General features: G+C 31.0%; 1 protein-coding gene across 2 annotated transcripts; it reads left to right on the top strand.

The window, feature by feature from the left end:
* Positions 1-1,057: 1,057 nt before the first annotated feature.
* Positions 1,058-24,558, top strand: LOC122508371 (myc protein). 2 transcript variants are annotated; one of them, XM_043621670.1, is made up of 4 exons: positions 1,059-1,483; positions 4,947-5,729; positions 18,766-18,792; positions 23,631-24,558. In XM_043621670.1, the coding sequence occupies exons 2-4, from the start codon at positions 4,952-4,954 to the stop codon at positions 24,302-24,304; spliced, it is 1,479 nt and encodes a 492-aa protein (XP_043477605.1). In that variant the 5' UTR covers positions 1,059-1,483; positions 4,947-4,951; the 3' UTR covers positions 24,305-24,558. The 2 variants fall into 2 exon arrangements, with proteins under 2 accessions (XP_043477606.1, XP_043477605.1); XM_043621671.1 differs by lacking the exon at positions 18,766-18,792 and having other exon boundaries at positions 1,058-1,483.

Raw genomic sequence — 24,558 nt, 5'->3', positions numbered from 1 at the left:
GTGTTTTTGCTCCCAACCCTGCAATTCTTTAATTAAAAAACCTGAGTAATATTGCAAAAAACTCGGTACCAAAAACATAACCTCAAAAGTAAATCGAAACTAAAAGAAAATAATTAACAATATTTGGATAAGGAAATTTAATTTTACGTCAAAATACATATGGCAATTATATTTTACAAACCCACGTAATTTAAAAGACTAAAACTCAAAAACATAACCTCAAAAATGAAAGCGGAACAAAAAATAAGTACGTTTTAACCGTTTCAACAATGTTTGGATATGAAATGTAAAAATTGACATCAGACAATGGTAATCTGATTTAAAAAACTCAAAAACAAAAACATAACCTCAAAAATAAAACCGGAACTAAAACATCAGAACAATGGTAATCTGATTTAAAAAACTCAAAAACAAAAACATAACCTCAAAAATAAAACCGGAACTAAAAAAAGGATGTATCAACAATGTTTGGTCATGAAAATGCAAAACTAACGTCAAAACATGTGAATCTGATTTTAAGAAAACTAAAAACAAAAACATAACCTAAAAACTAAAACCGGTACTAAAAAAAGGTACGTATCAACATGTTTCTAAGAAACTATAATTGTAATGAAAATGTAAAAAAAATGTCGGGCAAAAATGACGTCAAAACATGTCAACGTCAAAAAATGTCTCCAAATATTTACATTATTATAAATTTAGGTTAATTTTGCAGAATGATCCAGTTTTGTTAAGAGGTGTAAAATTTTCCATTTAAAAGGCGGCGGCGTCGACGATCAAGTCTGAATTTCAATGAAAAGTGTAACCGACACTTTAGCATGATTAGTCCATTATTGATAACAGATAATGTTTAGCAAGTTGATAGAAAAAGACAGGTACTTACATTTATATATAGTGTGTGTGTGATACCGATTGTTGATTATGACAGTCCAATGTACTCATTGCGGGGCGGTGAAACATTGAGCAAGAGAAGTGGCGCCATTGAAAGACGGCCCTGGCGCCGGGGGGGTTACCGGGAGTGGGGGCCAAGGGTCTGCTGGAAGATGGAAGGCACTCTCGCTCCAACAGTTTAGTTGCCTTTAATCGGGCCTAAAGTATAGACAGGGCTACTTGTTGGTCGCCACACGGTATATTTCTTGAGCCTTTCCCTCTCGCTGAGAATGAACAGCTTCAGTATCGTGAATTTTCACCGTAGTAATATCATTTCGTGTGTTATTAATAAAAAAGGTTTTCAACGATTTCGAAATTTTCCCTGTTCGATAAACATTAATTGTGTTTGAAACTTTTTTTTTTTGATATTGGTGGTTTCCCGCTGTCTTATTAGTTATATATATATTCTCGTTATAATAAGAAACGCGCCGGGAATTTGATTTTTTTTTAGGCAAACCGGGAGGCCGGTTTGCGTAACGTTATTAATTGTTCGTGCTGCGACAAAAGTGCAACTGTGATTTTTTTGGATTATTTCAAGAGGTCTCGAAATAAGGTTGGTATGAGTTGACAATGATTACTTATTTTTGGTAAATTAAATTTATTGTGAAAAAAATGATGGCGTCTTGAGAGGATTTTCGACGGTTGGCGGAGACGCCGGCCGGCATATTGTTCCTTTGATTCCCACTAGAAAAAAGTAGATCAATAAAAAGTTTTTCTCTTACTTTTTTTTGCGAATAATGATAAACTTTGGTATTCAAATCACTTATGACGCTTGTCATCAATTGTCGCGGTTTAACAATCAAAGTGGGGAAATGAGGGGGGGAAAAAACACTAGTTGTCGCAGGTGATTTTTTTTTCCTTTTTATGGCGCGCGCGTTATTACATTCGTTCGCGGTTTTGTGATTTCTCCGTGTTTTAACCGTCATTTTAGGAATTTCGATTCTTAGCTCGAGGCTTTCGACAGGTTTGCAAGATTAAGGTTAGCATGCTAAGCAAATCGTGCCGGTGCGTCTTAACTGCTTCTTGGAAAGAGACCTTTTTTCCATCTCGTCTTTTATTATTTTCCCAGACACTTTTTATTTGAAATTATTTACGTATTTCTTATTAATTTTCGCATAGTGAAAAATTTCCCAACAGTCATGGTTTAAAATATTTTCAAAATTGAGATATCGAAAAGTAAACACGTCAGATATATTAAATACCTTCTCTTAATTTTAATGTTCTATCTCTCTAATCATAAATAAAATGGCTTGTCAACTTTCTAACTGGGATAACAAAAACTAATTACAGGAAATTATCTCTTATTATTTGCTGCAGATTAAAATAAAATCTACCGGTTTTAGCTGTTTTAATATTTGAATTATTAATATTCGTGAAGTGGTACTGGTAATAAAGTAATTTTACCTTAATAGTGGGCGTTTCTTTCTCTCGTGACGTTTTGCGATAATTTTTACTTCCTAAAAAAAAGCAACGACGGGGGAAAATTATTTAAAGATAGTAGAATTTGTAAAAATTAAATTTGTTAAAATTTACATTTTTCTTTTTTTAATGATAAAAAAGGGTTTTTTTATCAGCATCCAACTTTCTAACTCAATCATTTTATTTAAGACCTTTTCTCAATCGATTTTCACTCGTATTCCGTCTATCAGCTGCTGTCGTCGTCCTTTAGGAATTTTTTCCCCGATTTGCGATAAAGGAGTTGAAAACCCGACTGTGTATATTAATTATTGTCGGCGAAAGTCCAGGAACTTCTATAATCTTTGGACCGGTTTTATACACTCGATGTCGCGTAGGCAGAAGAGAAAGAAAGATTGTGAGTTGAAAAGAGAGAATATCGTCAAATTTTTGTTTTACTATCAGTTTTGTGCGTAAATTTTCTCCTCTAGTTTTTTTTCTCTCTTTTCCCGGGCAATTTTTTTTTTAATTTTTTAATCACGATAAGGGGTTTATTAATGGAAGGTGTGTCTTGCAAATGTTGCACTGGCATATCATTTAGATAACAAGATAACCTCTTCGGGAGATTCCCGTTTCATTTATTTAGATTATTTCCAATATTATTTATGATGATCGTTATTTACGGGCAATGTGCTGACAGGATCTGTAAGCAGATGGGAGGTGGTTTTTTTTCTTCTTTTTTGCTATAGGAGAGAAAATTTCTCAAGGATTTTAGAATGTTGATAGTGTAGTTTATTTGCGCGATAAGAATTGGCACAAAAGTAGTAATTCTCTTGTACAGGTAAATATGGATGATGATAATAATTATAACAATGAATGTAAAAGTAAAAATATTGATAAGTGTACTTGGTTGTAAATTTTTATCATCATACATATTCCTAGTTTCGTGTTGTATATGTGGTAGTAAAACCGTGACTGATTTCATTACCACCGTGTATTGTATAAGAGATCGTGACCCGCTTTGCTCGTAAAGATAAACAAGTAGAAAGAAAACATGAATTGCAACACTGTATATGCAGTGCTCTTCGGTTAATTTGTGAAGGACGCTGATTTCTTTCTCAAGGGGGTGAATGAATAATTGCCACTCTCTCTTGATAGTCTTGTCATTTTTATTTCCCTCTTCTTCCGTTCTTCCTTTGCATAATTGTAATGATTTGTGGAAAAACTATTGTTTGACAAGTTCAAGTGAATTTCAAGATTTTTTTTTTTTTTTTTTGAGGGAAAAAAGAGGAATACGTAAATTTCTTTGTTCTTTTTTTTTTGGCTGTTGCCAAAAACTGAAAAGATTTCCCCCCTCTTGGTAGAGTCTTCAAGTGTGGAATAGAAAGGGAGAGTAGAGTAGAGAGAGAGAAAAAAAAGGAAGGTTCTGTCATTGTTTTTCTTCAACCATAACGTTTTTGCGGGCCAATGACTCACAAAGCTTCTTTCAACCCCTCCTTTAGAATTTCCTTCTCTCTTTTTCTTTTGGAAATTTTTTTTTCGCCTCTCTCTCTCTCTTTTGCCGAGTTTGGATAAGAATCTTGGTCCTCGCGATCTTTTGAACGTTTCGTGAGAAAAAGCAATTAAAACTGAATGAATCATCAATCCGCAAATCATTTTTAACGCAGTGTTTTTTTTTTATCAAAAATTTGCCAAAAAAAAATTTTAGAATAAAAACAGACAGCTGTAGTTTTTTCCTTTTTCTCTCACCTTGAAACAGAATTTGATGGTCAAAATATGTATGTCGAATGGAAATTTAATATTTAAAGCCATACGTTATAAACCGTTTGTGGAATATCGCAGCAGAATATGTTTATAGATAATGCTCCTGTAATCATCTAATTACCTTGTTGCCCTCTTTCGTCCATCGATCGTTTACACGTAAATATACGCGCGAAGATAAAGGTATTACGTAGAATTGCTCTTGACGTTGACACACGATATCGATACATTTAACAACATTATGTTGTCAATCTAGATTTCTTCGGGCTACAAATGCTTCCTCCTTTTCTAAACACCTTGTTTGTGTGGTCCCGTATGTATATGATATTTAATATACCGGTTATGACTGATGATTCACAATCTTTGTTGTCTGCTTTACATCCCAAAAGCCGATCGACAAAAAAAAATTCTAGGTCTCAAGATTGCTGAAATGAAAGTTTGTAACTTTAAATAATAAACTTGTATTTTGTTTGATTAATGATAAAATTTCTGAAACCAATTAAATAAAAAGAAAGTCCCCCTCGACATTTAACTATTTTTTTCACCAACCATCTGATTTACAAAATTTATTAACTGGCGGGGAATTTTTACCATTTTTTTTTTGTGTTGAAAAAAAGATCCTTGATCAATTCGACCATATAGCGCTGATTTCACTTGTATAGTTGAAAGGAGAAATAAATCTTCTCCCGCGGCGAAGAAATCGACACTCGAAGAAGCCAAATAATTAAGCATTGCGACAGAAATTATAGTTTTAATTCGAATTTTCTTTAATATACTTACATATTACAATTTCTTTTTATTATAATTGTTATTTATTTATATGAGGGTAAAATTCTAAAAAGAGAATTTTGTTTTTACAGACAAAATGCAAGTAGTTTGGTCAGCGGATGGTTTAAGTGCATTCGATTTGCATTTAGATAGTGCAACAGTAGTGTCCGATGATGTTTGGAAGAAATTCGATCTCGATCTTACTCAAGATTATCAAAAATACAGTGAGAGTCAAAATCTATTTGATGACTTTCCATTTTTTGGTGCTGATTGTTTAGGCTCGTCTGAAATAAGACATCATGATTGTATGTGGGCTGGTCTTTGCATTAGTAAAGAGCACAATAGTACAATAGCAACAAAGAAAAATCCTAAAGTACATAAAAAAGTACCAGCGGGTCGTAGTCTCTTGATACCAAAAAATGAGACGACAACAACAACAACGACAGCAGCAGCGACTACAACAACAACGATAGCACCTCATCGTCATCATCATCATGCACAAAGTCAACAACAACAATCATTTTGTCGAACAAAAAGTTTAGAGAGTGATGGAGATTCAACGAGACCTGAAACACCGCAAAGTACTGATTCAGACGCCGAATCAGATTATGAACCACCAATATTTAGACACGATCAGATTAGCATCAATGAAAAACTATCGGAATGTTTTCTCGATGCTGTTGTTAAGGCTGCGCCGGTTAGTGTTGTCACGGGTCAACATGTTCGAACGCCGAGGAAATCGATTAAAATTGAAAACAGCATTAAGGAGGAATCAGACATTAGGCATACACTCAGCGATCATTGCTATCATCTCAATCAACCGGCTGTGACCCAAAGGCTCGAACATCTCGGAGTTCAAACACCTTCCGAATCCGGTAAGTTTTTCTCTGATTTTTATTTCTTTTTACACAATAATAACTTCTATTGACTTGAAAGTTCATAAATAAATTGCATGTCAAGATGACAATCAAGTTTTCAAACCGAAACTCAGAACTCAGTTGTGTATAATCAAAATGACAATTATTAATTTTAATTTCCGTTAAATCAAAAATTTACTTACCAGTATTGGATTCTTGAATTATTTTTCAATCTTTTTTGAATCAGTTTTGAATTGTTTTTCCATCTTTGAATCATTTTTGAATCCAGAGGTGAGAAATACACGGTTGTTATTTACTTCCTCGATTCTCCGTTACTTTGTTCATTTTATCTTTATTGCTACTTGTTGCTTCCATTATTTCTTGATGCCTCCGTAACGACTCGTTATCTTTACTTTATTTGTTTTTCCATTATCAGTGGTCCTTTATATCACCTCTCTTATGCTCATTACTTTCCTAATTGCAACTAACATCATATTGTAACGTTGGTTATTTGTAAAATTAGTTACATTCCCTTCTAAGTTACTCTCCTTTTCTCATTAATCACAAATTAATTGTTTTATCGATGAAAAAGAAAAGTTTAGAATCGAAAAAGTTTATCTTAAATACCGCTGACATTTAAATTTATAATTTAAGTTTGACTTTTCGGCGCCTATATACTGATAAGGAAAATATTATTTATGTTATATTGTATAAGTTAAAGCATATATATGGGTTTAAAACCATTTTGTCTGCTCTTACAAGGTCACATTGTGCGTGTTATGGAATTCTTCGCTTTCTGAATATGTCAGCTTTATTCGAAATTATATGAAATAATATTAAATTCGTTCAGTGTGATCGTAGTTATTACATTCTCATTTTTTTGTTATTATTGTTTTTATTTTTCATCTACCGGTATTTTTTGTTTACCATTTTTAGCTGTCATTATTTACCATTTTTATTTGCCACTATTTACCATTATTTATTATTTTTGTTTGCCATTATTTACCATTATATTCTTTACCATCATCTTTTTATTGACCACTATAATGCCGGTTAATAAGAGCATTTTTCTTCAATTTGAATGCCAATGCGGCTATTAATACAATTTACAAATGCAGAATATTTCTGTTCCCATGAGACAATTTAAATTCCATAGGCTTATTAATTCACGCGGGGAAATAATAATACAGTACTCAATAAATTCGGGTGCCCGCATATGGTGGTTTTACTAATCTCTCTTTAGTCCGATTGTCGAGAAGTCAGTTCGAAGACCTGGATACAGTACTTAAATTGCTGAATGGGGAGAGACAGACGCAGACAAATAAGGATGTAATTTATCGGGTCTTTTACTTGAACAGGAAGCTATGTCTAATCTTTTTTTTTCTACTATTCGCACACTTTTGATTCTTGGCAATTAATTTCAAAATGCTGTATACATATTAATTCCCATTTTTAAATATTGTGGTAAGGGATTAGAAATTATGTTAAAGCTATAGCGTGGGCTAAATGTTTAAGCAACAAACACAATATGCAAAAATATTATATTCAATACTTCTGATTTATGTTGTATTCTGAAAAACGAATCCATCTGTCTACCCACATGAAATATCAAGTCTCTAGTCAGGAAATAAATGGACTCTCTTTATGTGGGTGATATTCTTTCATTAAACATGCGAAAATTTCTCGAAAAAAAAGAGAGAGAAAGAGAGAATTAAGAAAGGGGTTGTGTTATGATGGTGTCTCTTTATAAATAGATAGTATAAATATATTATTCATACAATGTGCATTGACAAAATCATTATCTTATGATGGAAAAGAGAATAATATATCACAGTAGTGTGTATACATTTATTATATCGTCTTGTATATAGTTCCAGGCAGGGGGATTTAAATAGGAATTACAGAAATGGTATCTTGTCTCTTCTGAGAATCGCCAAGTTCTCCTGGCCCAGTATCTATCTATAACGCACGCATGTTACTCCCCCACAAGTACTCTATAAAGAGCTGGCACAAACGGTGGCGCCACGTTCTGGTAAAATGTTTCGAGAGAAATATACACAACTTCACCTGAAAATATGTGTTGCACCACATGGTGACATCGAGACGCCGGGCACTGCCGACAACGACGACGTGTCACACAATCCACGTAATAGGCAATGTGCCTTCGTCGACAACACATGCCTTAGTTATCAACGCGACACTATATACGTGTACAACATACACTCATACATTTATAAACTGGCATAAGTCGCGACTCTAGTATAACACACCACTAGCACTTAAAACACGTGACTCATATATATAACTCTGTACTCACACGGATGTGAAAACATTCTTTTAAACTAGGTGTGGTGCATTGCACCCGTTTAAATGACTAATGAATTTTGAAAAAAATTCTTTATTCACTTTTTTAGTTTCTGGTTGTTTTAGGTAAACATTTTGTGCTAATTTTGAATCGTATTAAGCAACCCTTTCGCAATACATGTTTCAACTAACAGATGTTAGTACTGTCAGCAATCCGCAACGGTTTTAGGAACTATACCCAATATAACAGCATCAGGATCTTACGGAAGTACTAAGAATATCCGGAACTTATGATATCCGTAGTCCTTAAAACTTTACTGAAACGAATCGTTCTCTTATTTTTTTACTCTGGATGTAATCATCCAAAGTAGAAATTTATTGGATGTATTCATCTAGAGTAAAAATTTATTGGATATAATCATGCAGAGTAAATTTTTCCAGAGTAAAAAATATGACGATTAGGATTGTATTCATTCTCCGAAAGGCGATTAGCAAACTATTCATAAGAGAATATTTGTCATCGAACAATCTGCATGTCTGTGGTTTTTTCAAATTTTTCTTTCCGAGTACTCCTTTTTTTATGCTGTTAGTCATAAATGTGTAATTTTAGCATTGGTACGAATGTATATATTCCATCTTCTCTCTCTCGTGGTACGATTTTCTTCGTGGGGAAAATTACAGTGATTATAAAAGTTGCTCGTTGGATGCTTTACGTGACCTTCACTCTTAAAGAGTAACCACCGCATCTATACCATAATCCTTGCCTAATCAATTGGGACTAAAGGTCTCTTGGTCTGTTACCATTTAATGTATAGTCTCAAGTCCGAAAGGTCATTTACAAAAAGAAAAAGAGAAGAAAAAAAAAAGATTTGGTGCATCCGTTTATTTCTCCTCTTTTCATTATTGATAAACGTGTCATGAACTCTTGATTGGCTTAATCGCTTGGAAGATTCGTTTTTTTTGACGACTTATGTAATGGGAATTGCTTGCAATTATTGTATGTTTGATTTTTATTCGAATTTTGATAATTGATATATACTCGAATTTAGTTTTTTACTCTAAATACTAAATTTTACTCTCTTTATACTTTTTACTCTTAACTCTTTAGACTACCTTCTGAATATTCTCACATTTTCTTTAAATTATAGTAAAATTTTATTAAGTCCTTTTAGTTGCGTCTAAATCTGAATTAGTGGAGTACTAATAAAAATTAGTGGACTTTTTCCTCTAATTCAGATTCGGATATAAGTACTAAAATTCACTTCGGAAGTAGTAAATTTTATTTCGGAAATAGTAAAATTTATTCTGGAAATAATAAAAAAAATTGATGTCTAGAAATGAGAGGCACATTTCCAGAAATTTTACGTGTTACCATGAAAGCATATAGTAAAGTGCACTTTATTTCTTTTTCCCGTGCGTATAATGATGATTCTAGTCTCTATAATACTGGAATAAAATCACGAATCGATAATAACGTAGGATTTTACAGAATAGAATAAAATCTATGAAACCAGCTATATTCTACAGAATATACTTTTTTGATATACTATATTGATAGATTGCTTTTTAATAATGATAGCTTATTGGTAGAGGTAGATTAATTGGAATTGGAAGGAAGGGGAGAAGAAATCATTTACGTTCACTGGGTAAATGATTGTGACTAATAGGCTTGTTCTTCAGCAGAAGCGATAAACAGTGTCAAGAAATCGGTATCTAATATCTTCCCATGTTTTCTATATATAAAGTGATAAATTTTAGTCTATAGATTTTCCTTGAGATATAATCATTAAGTATCCTCAAGTTCTGCATTATGCTGCACGTAAACCTAACACGTGAGGTGTGCGCTTAATTTTTTTCCTCATATTAATAATTTATAAACTAATCTCAATTTCACCAAGGAATCAAAAATCGTACTTTTAGATCTAAGTTCAAATTTTAAATTTAATGAGTTCTATGATAAAATTAGCTTATTAATACTTCAGAAGCTAATTAGCAATTAGCAATTCTTTTCTAAATCAGTTGACCATTTTTGTTAGAATCTAACCATCTTAATGGGTATAACACTTTTGGTTATGAAAATTTAAGGGTGTGGGACAAAACTATACACATGCGATGTCAGTTTGCATTAGAAAAGGAGACATTCATAATCATTGAATTGTGAATTTTTTTCTTTCTTTCTTGAGACCCTTGCAACGAGGTGTCACATATTGTTCTCTTTTGTTCTTTTCCCATGAATGCACGATCGCGATCTTTGAAGAATTTGCCTTTACAAGAACCGGTCTGCGCGAGAGATGAAGGTGCGGTACGCGCATCAATTCGTTTTGGAGCCTCCGAAAGGATGATCGAAATGGGACCCTGTAATTCGATATATCGTTCTGGACCCCGGGTTCCTCAAGAGCTTTGTGTCACGATTTCGTTTTTAAAGACCGATATTACTTTATATAATGGAAATCATTTTTCGATGACTCTAGCGCTTCCGTGCGCTTCTTTCATTTCTTCAAACGAAATTTTGAAAATTGATATTTTAGTTCCTTACTTACAGTATAAATTATACTATAAAAGTATTTATAGTATATTTTGCTGAAGGTATTAGATCTCTGAAGTTAGCGTAGACATTTTTATCTCTAAAAAACTGAAATAAGTTCCTGACGCTAACTTCAGGGTCCTAATGGTCTCTGAATGGAGTTTTAATTTAATTGACAAGGTTTTAATTTTAGGAATGTAGGGTTTAAAGAAGAAAATTGTGAGGTAGCCTTAAGGAATCGTCTGGTGGCATTGAGAGGCGCATGCGTGATGGATCGTTGCGCGCGGAAAGCGCGGGAACTCGAAGGTTATGCAGAGCGAGTGACGTCATCGGTACACGGCGCGGCCGGCCGGCTTGCGGTCAAGCGTGGGACCCGCCGGACTGTTTAAATGGTCAGCGGAATGCGGTTAGCCCTTTTTGCTATCGCGGCTCGTCGCTGGCTCAAGAGCGATCGGGAGGTGGAGGAGGGTGGTGGGGGGGAGACAATCAGGAGCGCACGAACCTAACTATAGACCCCCTACCACGATCATACCCAATTCTTTCAAGGTTTTTCTCCTCGAGAAACCGTTTTCATTCCTCCTCGGCGGTTTTTTTTTCTCTCTTACACATCACGCCACACATTCTTAATCATTTATTAAGCCAAAGAATTCGTTTTTTCCAAATAGAGAGTATTCATTCTAATTCTAATATTCTTTAATCAGAAAATAAGAAGAAGGAGAAGGACATTTAAATTTTCATTTACTGATACATTTTGAACTTCTCGTATTCGAGGTAACTTGTGTGATAAATTGTATAGATCATGTTTATCGCTACCGGTGCAAGTAAAGAGAGAGAATTGAGTTCGATCCTTGGGTGTGTAAAACTGGAATCGTCTGACCGGATATGCACCCGATATAACAGCGGTCGTAAATTCTTTTCCATTTTTTTACCCCATTTTCAAGTGGACTTGCGAAAACACGAAATAGATAAGAGTATATATAGTTTCTATATCGGAGAGAGAGACAATTCTATAATAGAAGCTCTTATTGTTGATACGCCTGCGCTAGACTGGCGCCGACAGTTGAAGCAGAAGACCGCGATAATTCCAAGCGCCGCATAATTGCGCAAAGATAGGTAATGGAAAAGATATTCTAAGTAAAGCGGCATGACTAGCTAGAATTCCTTGAAACTGGTCGAACCGGCAAACGTTAACTCGCGAATTGATTGTTAGACGTTACGTCTTACTTTAAAAAAAAAAAAAAAAGATATAGGTACTAGAAAAACCTGTTTTAAAAAACAGATATAAATGCGTTAAAAAAATTGTTTCTGAAAATTCTCATTTCAATTAGATAACATTTATTCTGGCGGGAAATTTTCGTTAATGATTTTGTATAAAACGAAATTAGCCTTTAAAAATATTGCTTCCTGCTTTTTAAATATAGATTTCCTAGTAAAACGAACGCTTTTGCCTTGAACCTCGTTTTCTTTTATAGACGCATAAAATGGGGGAATAGGGATAGAGAAACCTTTCGTTTTCACCACTTTGCGCGATTTATGCGGGTTTCATGTAAACATACAATATCTCATTAAAATTGAAATCCCATTTATGGAGTTAGAATTTATTGTCGTTTTGTATTTTGTCGAGTATATGTATATATATGTTTTAAAAGGAAAGAATAATTTGCGATGTGTTGGCGATCGTAAAACACGTGCTCACTGGTAAAGTGAAGAAAATCTTTATTTGTTGCGTGCACACATATATTAGATGGTTAATGTCATTCTGACTTTATGGTTGGAGGGGAGTTACTAATTGATTCCGCGTACTCGGGGGAATTCTCAAATAATGCCCTGATGCGTATAACAAGTTTTTGAATGAGTGACGCTTTGTCTTGACTTTGATAATCATCATAATCATCATCTTGAAGTTATTCCTTCGAGAACCGCACCTTTAAGTTCCGTTCCTCATGCAAATTCCCTAGCACGTCCAACAAAAATGCAACCACTGTCGCATATGTACGAGCAACTGGCTTTTGCATTTATGTGTTTGCGCTTCGTGTCTCTCTTGTACGTTTCTGGAATTTACTAGTGCTTCCGTACGCGATGGTATTTCCAAAAAAATTATACATTTTACCTTTTGGACAGCAATAAAACTTGGCGATTCTTTTGTTGTATTATATTTCTGATCCAACATTGTCAGATCGTTTGGTTTGTGCTGAATTTTAAGGAATTGAGCGATTTTTGTCCAGTTGGTCTAGTAACACATTTTTCTTTTTGATGATAGTTTCTGCAGAAACAAGTGCATTCGTAGTAGGCGAAAATGTTGCAAAAGTAACCAATAGATGGACTAAATATGACAAATCTTATGCAACAGAAGCATTTCATTTCTCTTCGACAGATGCTAGAATTTTCCCAAATGTTTCTGCAGAAACAAGTGTATCGAAAGCAGACCAAAATGTTGCAAAAGTAACTAAGAGAAGTTACACTTGTGACAATCTCTTATGCAACAGAAGCAGAATTCAAAATGTCAAGAAAAGAATTTTCATGAATTTAAAAGAAAAAATGTTAAAACGGGAATGATATCGATATCGAATATAGATATATATTCAATTTGTATAAATTGAACAGCACTGATCGCAGGTATATTTTCTTTAAACAAGTGGAACACTTATCATTATCGGAGGGAAATCGAGGACGCTGTCGTTTGAATTGTGCAAGGAGTTTTTTCCTCAAGTTGTGCAATATTCTTGTTAGTGTTTTCTGCACGAGTGTTGCGCTCGATGATGAAAACGAGAGAGTAGGAGAGAGAGAGAGAGAGACACGGTTTAAAGTGCAACAGTCGAATGATTCTAAATATCTCTGCTTATTAAAAACTACTGTATCTAACAAAGTTATGAATTTGCCATCATCAAAAAAATTTTCGAGACAGGGATAAAATGGAACAAAATTATAAAAATTTGAAACACGTGTTCTGCTTTTGCAAAAAGAAAAAAAAATGGTTATTTTAACGCCACACAGGAAGTCATAAACACAATATAATGATATACTGTCGACGTGATTTCGATTTTAGCGCGCCAGGGACTGTACTTGTAACCGCATCCCCAAACGATGACGCAATTCATTCATACGTTCATTCATTAACTTGAATCGCGTGGGAGTGACTATATGTAGATAAATTCCATGGTGATGGCAAATGTCAGGAATTAAAATTTCTTTTTTCGGTACTTTGATTTTACTATTGTTTCGTTTTGATTATATTAGTCTGTAAATTTGAATTCGACTAATGGAATTGTGTCTAAGCGGTCGTAACCTTTTCGATTGATTCTTGGTCAAGATGTACTAATATTACTGATTGGTATAAGGTCAAAAAATTACTAATTGTAGTATTTACGATTTGTTAGCAAACTACTAATTGTTTGCTAAACGAAATAGTTTGTTAATTCCCTTAATTAACACGAATCTCCCCGAAAGTCAAATGTGACGAATTCATATTTAGACACTACATTAATAGAACGACCCATATATTTTCATCAGCCATTGTATTTTTGGATGCATCTCTGGAATGTGAAGTTGCAAAATATGACGAGATAGAATTCACATAAAATTTTGGGCCGAAACCAATTTTGTTTTGTGTCCTTCAAACGGGATGATAAATGACTGACGTGAAAGTAGGGAAAAACGATCGCAAAATTGCATGGGTTGTGCCCCAGTTCAACGAACGAGGGCGCATACGAACGTTTGATCTAGGAATCAGAATTCCAAGCGCTGAAATGTTTCATGCTGACATACACACACACACATGAGAGAGAAAAAAAAAGTATCTTGTTTTGGAATGTCGATCGGCTTTATAGTTTCTTCTTTTTGGCATTTGGTCTCATCATTCCCGCTCTTTTTGGTCAAGCATACGCGACAAAAATTCGATATCAAAATCAAATTTTGTGTTTTCTTTGTCAAAACAAAATAAGGTTGTGGAATTTTGGTATTGTAATTAGAAGTGTTGCTCTAGGAGAAAATTTTGTTGATGCTAATTTTTTCCCTGAAAGCAAGTTAAGAAGTGGAAGCTTTTCTGTTCGTTTCGATCCTTGGGATCGAGAAAAGGAATTATATCCGATTTTTGAATGTGGGTTTAAAATTAGAGTCCGGTTTTATTTTCTCCTCTTTGGACTCCTATCGCTTGACACTTCTCGTAGGTCTTTTATAAACCTTTTTGCCTTTCTTGTTGCATTTCTGCTCTGTTGCTCTATTTCGATATCGGTATGGTCCGACTGACGGTGGTATTTTCTCCGCGTGAGTCAATTTCTCTCTCTTTCTTCTTCTCATTTTAGAGGAAAAGAAGAGATGTCTTTAAAGAGAGAAGAGATGAACGAAACATTTCTCTCTTTAAAGAGAGAAAAACGTTCGAGAGAAGAGAGAAAAACGTTCGAAAGAAGAGAGAACTGTGATGTTTTTCAATGAGGGAAATTTTAGTGGATCGCGATTGAAAAGATGTCGCAGTTGAGTGCACCTGAATGGTGTGTTGTGTAGGTGTTTGTGATAGAGAGAAAGAGAGGTGGTTTTTTTTTTGCGCGTTAAGTTGTGTGGGTTGATGGCATTTTTTTCTCTCCTACAGTAGTGTGTGCAATATTCTCTCTTTCTCAGCTGTGCTGTGGTGAAAAGTTGTAGGCCGCTAACAACAACGTTGTACCCACTTTCGTAACTGGATTGGGTTTCTGAGACAAAGGGGGAGGCGTTGGAACCGTGTGGGCTTTATAGAATTTACCGTCTAAGACCGTATGGAGAAATGAACGACCAGGAAGAGACGACGTGCCGTCACGTGTTTGTATGACTCAAACTAAAACGCAGTCATCCCCCGCTTTCCTTCTTTGGATCTATGATACTGACAAGTTTTCTCTCCTCTTTTCTCATTGTGACATTTAAACTTCCTTGTTGTTGATCCTTTTGCTAGCTTATATATATACACAGAAGAATAGTTTCCTTCATACTTTTTCGTTCATTTCTCTCCGGGAAAATTAAAAAATCAATCTGGAAACTGTTGTTTCCAGACTGATTTTTTAATTTTCTCGGAGGAATCGATTTTTGTTTCTGGTTATGATTCTGTTTCTGATTGTAATTCTGCTCCTGGTTATGATTCTGTTACTGATTGTAATTATGCTCCTGGTTCTGATTCTACTTCTGGTTGTGATTCTGCTCCTATGGGTTATGATTCTGTTCCTAATTAAAAATCTGTTCCTAATTTTTATTCTGCTCCTGGTTATGATGCTGCTTCTGATTATAATTCTAGTTCTGATTCTGCTTCTGGTTGTGATTCTGCTCCTGGTTATGATTCTGTTCCTGATTAAAATTCAGTTCTTGGTTGTAATTTTGCTCCTGGTTATGATTCTGTTCCTGATTGTAATTTTGTTCCTGGTTATGATTCTACTTTTGGTTGTGATTCTGCTTTTGGTTGTGATTCTACTCCTGGTTCGGATTCTGTTCCTGATTGTAATTTTCCTCCTGATTATAATTCTGCTCCTAATTGTAATTCCGATTCGAATTATAATTTCTCGCAGCCAACAATAAAATCAGCATTAATAGGAAAATAATTTTGAGTACCACAATTCTCTTCCAGTACATCATAGTAAATTTAAAAATAAAAGTTACAACTTCATTTACAGAGTGGAGCTGTCAGACAGATTTCCTATCGGAAATAGTTTTCCTCGATTCAGTTGATTGAGTAGTTGCTGCGGTTTATACAATCACTTGTATATCCATTTCAAAATCCGTCCGACAGAAGTCTAATCGAAAAAGTTCCATTTCTTGATTAAAGTCTCTCTCTCTCTCTCTCTCTCTCTGTTGCTCTCTCTTTTTTTTTCCTCTTACGTGTCACTTGAAATAAAATCACACACCCAAAATAATCTCTAGCAGTTTTTGATTAAACTTAAACCATGAACTCGAGATATTTTTGCTACCAATGACCCCTCTCTCTTGAGATAGGAACTTATCATAAATTATGTTGCCTAAAAGTTTGAGAAAATCTAAATTTTTTTTAATGCAAGATATATTTGTTATCGTAATTTCTCTTTTTTTTAACTTTTAATTGCTTTCGCTTTTTTGTAACATGAGTTTAAATCGGGAGTGAGATTAAATTTAAATAGTTGGTGATAAGAATTTTTTTTCGTTGATGATTGACTTTAATTTGGGGATAAGTTGAAAAAAGTTATAGGTATAAGTATAAGCCATATTAAAATGTGATAAATTGTTTAATTATACGGTAAATAATTGTCAATAATTATTAATAATAATTATTAATTATTAATAATAATTATTCATTATTAATTATTAATAATTTTACTTTTTTTACTCATAAAAATTAATGAAAATTAATGAGTAAAAAAGTTTGGAAAAAAAATGGCAAGTTTTGAAAAATTTGTGGTTTTGCTTGTGTTGAAGAAAGGCGTTCGATATCATTGCGGGCGAAGGGCGTCGCGACGCCCCTAAAAATCCAAACGAGGGAAAAAAAGCCTCGTTCGATCGGTAGCGACGCACTTTTCGCGTTTAGTTTTCGAAGAGGGAGGATGTGAGAGAGAGTAAGAGAGACATACAAAAGTCATCGAACTGACCTTCAAGGTCGCGCTTACGAGTCTGCACGTGTTGCTCGAAATCGACATTGACCCCACTATACGACTTTGTCATTTCGTTTTCCCACCAATTTTTTTCCCCTGGTAAGCCATCTTAGCCCTTCTTTCTCTACTTTTTTTTTTTTTTTTTTTTTTTGATAAATAAACTTTCCACACACGAAACTTTACTGTCCGTGTGTATTTTTATACGACACGTGACATTTAAGTGTTTTTTTAAATTTTATCAACATTTTTATTTTTTTTCATAATTTGGAATTTTTTTTCATTTATTCCATATATTTTTACCGTTTTTTTTCGCTTTACAATTGTACAAAGATCGCAGTAATTTATTCGATTCGAATTATTTTTAATGCTTTGCTTTCGAAAAATGTTTAGATATTTAAAGAAAAAAAAATTATTTGTAAGTTAGGAGTAAAATTTATTATCGATAATATATTTTCTCTAAAAAATAAAGCGACTAAGAAACAATTGAAATATTTTGAGAAAATATTGTTGATAATAGAAAACAAAAGACTGGGTACTAAGTGCAAAAATAGTTTTTTTTTGAAAAATTAAAACGTTTTAATTAAACAAAATTTTCTCATTCAAAATTAACGAGACTAAAATAGATCTTTCTAATTTATAAATTGTTCGGCCTTTTGAATCTTGCTTCCTGCTGTTAAATTATCTCATTTCATTTCATGAGGTAATAAAAAAATCTTGCTAACGGAAGCATTAGTTTTTTTTCCTTCCTTCCTTTATATATATATAGTTGGTTCATTACGAAAAAGTTTGCAATAAAAAAAATGAAATTTGTACGAAGAGTGTCATAGAGGAGGAGGATTATATGGTTTTTTTTTCTTTTTCGGTATGTGGAATAGAAAAAGGGAATTATTTTTAGAAAAATTTTACATAATCGTCGCGACTAAGAAACAATTATATTTGACTTTTACTGCTGAATGAGAAAAACCCCTTCTCTGCTATTTCGTTTAATTTCAGAAAGAAAATAAAGAAACTCTTAAAAATTCCTTCCGTTTCCGTTTTAAGGGCCACGGGGGGAAAGAAATATATAAACATTTCTACTTCTCAGGGATGATTTTTGTAAATACATATGTGTATGCTCTCGAGTTCCTGTTTAATAAAATTTTTTACTGACTTTTTAGACGTAAACGGTTGATTAGAATTTTTTATCGTCTAAAGAAAAAAATTTTCTTAAAGGAATATGTAACATTTCGAGTTTATGAAAGTAATAATTATTAATTTAAACAAATAGAAATTAATTTATAGAAATAATTATTGATTTATAAAAATAATTATTGATTTAAAAAAATAATGATTGATTTACAAAAATAATAATTATTAATTTATAAAAATAAAAAATATCAGTTTATCTCTAAATTTGAATTAGTAAAACTGAAAAATGTTTACTAATTTGAATTATTGACTGACTTTTTGCTTTTAAATTAGAAAATTCAATTTATTTTACTAATAAATAGTAATTTCTACTAATTTATCAGTAAATTTTCCTTATACGTATTTTTATGAAAATTTAAATATTTAAACATAAAAATCTATTTAGGTTTAGTTTAGAATTAGGTGAATTTTTTTGGAAATAAAATTTTGCAATAATTATTATTTTTATTTTTGTTTATAGGATCGACTGGGTTTAGTTCAGAAACTGGTAAGTTCAAAAGAAAAAAAAAGTTATTATAGTTTCTTTTTTATTATTTTTGTTCCTAGAAAAATAGTGATTATAGAAATTTTTAATTTTTATATGGATAAAATTTTTATTCGGGGTAGTGAGCATGAATATTTTTACAATTTTTTTTTTTTGTTCAAAAAGAAAAGTAGTTAGTAAAATTAAGTTTCACGAGGAAGAAAAAGAACTAGACCTGGTTTTTTCGAAATATTCTTTCTACTCGCAAAAAAAAAAATGATAATTGTATAAAAAAAAAAGTAAAGTAATTTTATAGAAAAAAGTAAACTTTTATTTTTTTTTTTTTTGCTGAAAAATTCTTTGTCGAGACGCTTACGTGGACGCTAAATTCAGGAACGGATAATTTAAATAAATTATAAAAGAAATATTTTTGGTACGATAATATTAAAGAAAAAAAAACTCCATTAAGAAACTGTGTCAATGAATTAAAAAAATTAATTTTGAAAAACTTTTTTTAAACGATTTATCAAGTCATTCATTAGTGTAATAATGTTGTCGATAATTTCTTCAGTTAAATCATTCATTATTTGTTAAACGAAACTGTAAATGATTAAATCGTTTGTAAAGTCATTCATAAAGTTCACGATACAATTTATTATTTGTATGGAGAGCGTCTTTGAAAACTAGTTTGAAAAATGTGAGTTCAGCAAGATTCTCATTTTATTCTGATAAGATTTTCTCAGCATCATTTATTATTATTATTTATTATTATTTAATTAATTATTATTATTATTATTTACACACGTATCAAATAAAATAATTGTTTATTATTATTGCAAAGAAAAAAGAATTCGTAACAAAAATATTTTCTATTTTTATTTTATAATTTATTATATATATGCAATTCAATAAAAATAAAATTCAAAGGTAAATTTTTGTAGAAAGTATCAACTACAATAAAATTCATATTTAAATAATAATTTAAAAAAATTATAATTACTATTATAATATTTTAATATAAATATATAAATAGTTTATCTTATCCGTATCATTGATTGATGTTTTCCTCAATTTCGGGAAATTGATAATTTTTTTCGTTTTTTTTTCTGTTATCATTTTGATAAAACGATGAATTATGTAATTTTTGTGAGTGTAATAATTGTCTAGAATTGAAATAAGAAATGAGGTAAGGGATGAATTGTGTGACTTTTGCTCTCGGCAAGTCCAATGACCGATTTTCTTATATTCACAACATGTATTTATGAAAGTTGTGTGCGATTTCTCACACATGTTTAATTTACGGAAACGCCCACGATATCATATAACACGAGAAACTCTTGTGCGTAGACACGTGGCTTAAAGAGCCATACGGACTTTCAAGGTCACGCATATATTTTTACTTTCCCAGTAGTAGATGTGCATGGATTTATGCGTCACGCGTCACACTAAATTGGATACGAGCATTTAAATTAATTCCGATATCTTGACTTAGTCACATCTTCATAATATAATTTAATATATAGTTTAAAAAAATTTGCATAATTTCTCTATTTTGTTTTTTTTTGCGCTTTCATCTCAAATAACTCGAAAGTTTTTTTTTTTTTTTTAAATATAGTTGTTGACACTGGGTTAACTAGAAAGTATCGAATTGCGGGGAATTGATACCAAAACTATGGATCAAACACTAATTTGGTTCAAATTTTTGCTATCAATTTGATCTTCGATATTATTTTGATACTTTCAAGAAATTTGTGAAATAAAAGACACAAGAAGGAAAAGTAGAATTGACAGAAGAAAAAATAGAAAATAGATGAAGTAGAAAAATATTTTAGATTAGTTTAATTAAATTTTTAGAAAATGTTCTAATTTTTATTATATTTTATTTTTGTATTTTATTTTATTTCTTTATTATATTTTTTGTTTGTATTTTATTTTATTTTTGTATTATATTTTATTTTTTTATTATATTTCATTTGATTTTTGTATTTTATTTTATTTTTCATTATATTTTATTTTAGTTTAGTTTTTGTATTACACTCGTTTTCAAAAGGTAGATAAAAGGGAAGTTCAGCTGGTTAAATAATAATTTTTTTTTTCACTGTGTGTGATGACTGTTGTCACATTAAATATTATCAGAGTCATGTAATTCTAATTCCTCTTATAATGGAAAGTTTTTAGAAGAATTTATTAGAAGTTTATTTTTAAATTTTAAGAATTTATATCAAAGAAAAACACCTGTTTGGTGCGGATGATTTAAAATATGAATTGAATTTATCCTAATTAAATGTCTGGGGCCAATGGCCTTTTGGATTATTGTGAATAATTTTTTTTTTAATAATAAAAACTGTTAAATTGAATTTGAGATTATTTATTCAGTGATTTCTTTAAAAGGAACAAAAAACGTTTATCTATTAGAACTTTAAATTTTTTTGTCAAATAAGAATTGAATTTTATTTATAGAACTTTAATGTATGATATGAGGAAAACTAGACTTTGGGAAATTTTTTTTTTAAATTACTGAATGGAAACAAGAAATTAAAAATTTACTTTGAACAATTTGGAACTTTTTTTAATTTTGATTATAGAATTATTTTTTATAATTTATGAAATATTTTTTTAAAACGTTACGCAATATTATTTTAATAGAACATGAATTTTAAAAAACCGTCCAGTAAATTTCGTTTCTTTGATCGTAGAAAATTTTACTTTTTATCTTTTTTTTAAAACAAATATCTATTTTTATGAAATTTTTGTTAATTCAGCTAAAAAACTTTTTTTAAAAAGAAACTAAACTTTCGGACGTTTAAATGAACGATATTTTTGCTACTTTTTTAATTAACTTTCTAAAGTTCCAAACGTTCAAATAAGGGACGAAATTTATTTATTTCTTCTTCAAAATAAAATTTTGGTTCTATAATTTTCTGTGTCATTTAAAAAAAAATAATAAAATTTTTGTAAATGCTGTAATTGTGAATTTGAAATATTTAATGAAAATCTTGTACAGAATTTTATTAAAGTTTTAAAAAAGAAATTAAAATTATTCGAACAAATTTATTAGAAATTTTTTAAATAATTGCATTCTATCGAGGAATTCAATTAAAATTGTAGTGAAAATAATTGAAATGTTATAAAGAATTTAATTAGTTTTTTCAAAATTATAGAAAATAATTTGAATATTATTTCAGGAATTCAATTAAAAATATTTTGAAAATAATTGAATTTTTATTGAAAATAATTAAATTCTTATTAAGAATAATTATCAAAATTTATGAAAACAATTAAATTCCTGAGAAGAATTGTAAAATTTTGAAAAAATATTGAATTACTATTTCGATTTTATTAAAATTTTCAAAAATAAGTCAATTTTTTTTTTACAAAAGTGATTAAAATTTTTTAAAATACTCGAATTTCCGCTAATAATTTTATTGAAACTTTTAAAGAAAATTGTTTCGATTTTATTCAAATTTTATTAAAATGTTTCAAAATAAATAAATTTTCTCAAAAAATTTAATCTGAATTGTATTGGAATTAAGAGAATAGACGAAGAATTTTATTTTATTTTGTGAAAATTTAATTCTTACGAGAAATTTAATTAAAATTTTTTATTGAAAATAATTGAATTGTTACGAAGAATTTTATTAAACTAATTGAGAATAATTAAATGTTTTCGAGACATTTAATTAAAGTTTTATTGAAACTAATTGAATTCTTTCGTAGGAATTTTTCCAAAAAGTTTTAAAAATACTTGAATTTTCAAGAATAATTTTATTCAAATTTTATTAAAATATTTGAAAATACCTAATTAAATTTTTTCAAAACAATTGAATTAAAATTTTATTGGAAATAACTGGATTTTTTCGAAGAATTTTATTTTATTTTGTGAAAACAATTGAATTGTTTTAAACAATTTTATTAAAATTCTGTTTAAAATAATTATTGAATTCGTTCGAAGAATTTTTTTTATTAAAATAATTGAATTTTTGCAAAGATTTTTTATTACTTAGGAAAATAATTGAATTTTTCGGAAGGAAATTATTAATAATTTTTGAAAATAATTGAATACGTTCGAAGAATTTTATTTATGAAAATAGTTGAATTTTTGCAAAGATTTCTATTATTTTGGGAAGTAATTGAATTTTTAGAAAGATTTTTATTATTTATGGAAATAATTCAATTCTTCCGGAGAATTTGATTAAAAGTTTTGAAAATAATTGAATTTTTGCAAAGATTTTTATTATTTATGAAAATAATTCAATTCTTCCGGAGAATTTGATTAAGAGTTGAAAATAATTGAAAATAATTGAATTTCTCACAAAGATTTTTATTATTTTTGAAAATAATTAAACTCATTCGAAGAATTTTATTTATAAAAATATTTTTATTATTGATGGAAATAATTGATTTTTTGTAATGATTTTTATTATTTATGAAAAGAATTGAATTCTTTCCGAAAATTTGTTTAAAATGTTTGAAAATAGTGGAATTCTTTCGAAGATTTTTATTTATAAAAATATGTGATTGTTCGCAAATATTTTTATTATTTTTGGAAATAATTAAATTCTTTCGAGAAATTTCATTGAAATTTTTGAAAATAAAAAATAATTAAAATTATATAATTAATTCGTGAATTAATTATTACAAGTGAATTTAAATTTAGAATCTGAAATTATATTCAAGAATTGGAAGTTGTTCATAAATAATTTTGTGAAATGTCTAACAAATAATAAATCGAACACCGCTTGAAATATATTTCCAAAAATTTCTAAATAATTAAATTTCCAAATAAATAAAAAAAAAATTGTTTTCCAAACAACAGAGTACAAGACTTATCGAGCAATCGACCCCTTTTATTTTTGTTACAGAGGAAGAAATTGACGTGGTGTCCTATGAGAAGCCCTGTAGACAAACAGTTGTCCTGCCCACAATGCCAAGTATAGAAGTTGAATCGAAATTCCAAACAACAGTGGTGAAAACAATTTTAAAAGAAAAATTGTCGAGGCCACGTGGTCGTCCACCACTAGCCTCAAATGCCCGTAAACGTTCTGCACCATCATCAACAACAACCACCACCACCTCCTCAATAACATCAACGACAACATCCTCATCGTCATCCTCATCATCGCCATCATCAAACGAGACGACAAAACGTTCGAAACGCAGTAAATCACATCAAAAGCGCAACAAATACAATGACATCGATGATATTCCACTTGCGCCAACAAATGGAATCAAATGCATTCCACCATCGAGAAGTTCATCAGATTCAGAGCCAGACACTGAGAAGAGAAGTTTACATAATAATATGGAGAGACAAAGGCGGATAGATCTGAGAAAAGCATTTGAGGATTTAAGACTAATGGTACCAGGTGTTAAAAGCAATGAAAAAGCTCCCAAAGTTTCAATATTGAGACAGGCAGCTTCCTACTGTGATATGCTTTACAAGCAGGATCTTGAGATCCATCAATTGCGATTAGAACAGGAGAGGCTATTAGCCAGGGTCTCTCAATTGCGAAGAGAATGTCGTGTTGCACGTTGATTCAATTCCCCCCACCCCCCCCCCTTCACCTCCACCATTAAAAAAAAAACCCTTCTCTAGTGTTTAGCATTTAATATCATATACGGCTGTGGTTCAGATGTTACACTGCTGAACCCAAATTTTTTCTTTTTTTTTTTTTTTGTACAGGAATCACAATTTTTTTTGCTAAGATCAATCTTGTTCTTTTTTGTGGCTGGACCACGAGGCGAGATTTTGTATATCAAATTTTTTAGATATAAAGGAATTTCTTTCTA

The sequence above is a fragment of the Leptopilina heterotoma genome, unplaced genomic scaffold, assembly GCF_015476425.1.
Source record: "Leptopilina heterotoma isolate Lh14 unplaced genomic scaffold, ASM1547642v1 Lhet_54, whole genome shotgun sequence".
Taxonomy (NCBI): Eukaryota; Metazoa; Arthropoda; class Insecta; order Hymenoptera; family Figitidae; genus Leptopilina; species Leptopilina heterotoma.
Note: the sequence above shows the minus strand (reverse complement) of the source record. Positions and strands in the feature narration are given on the sequence as shown.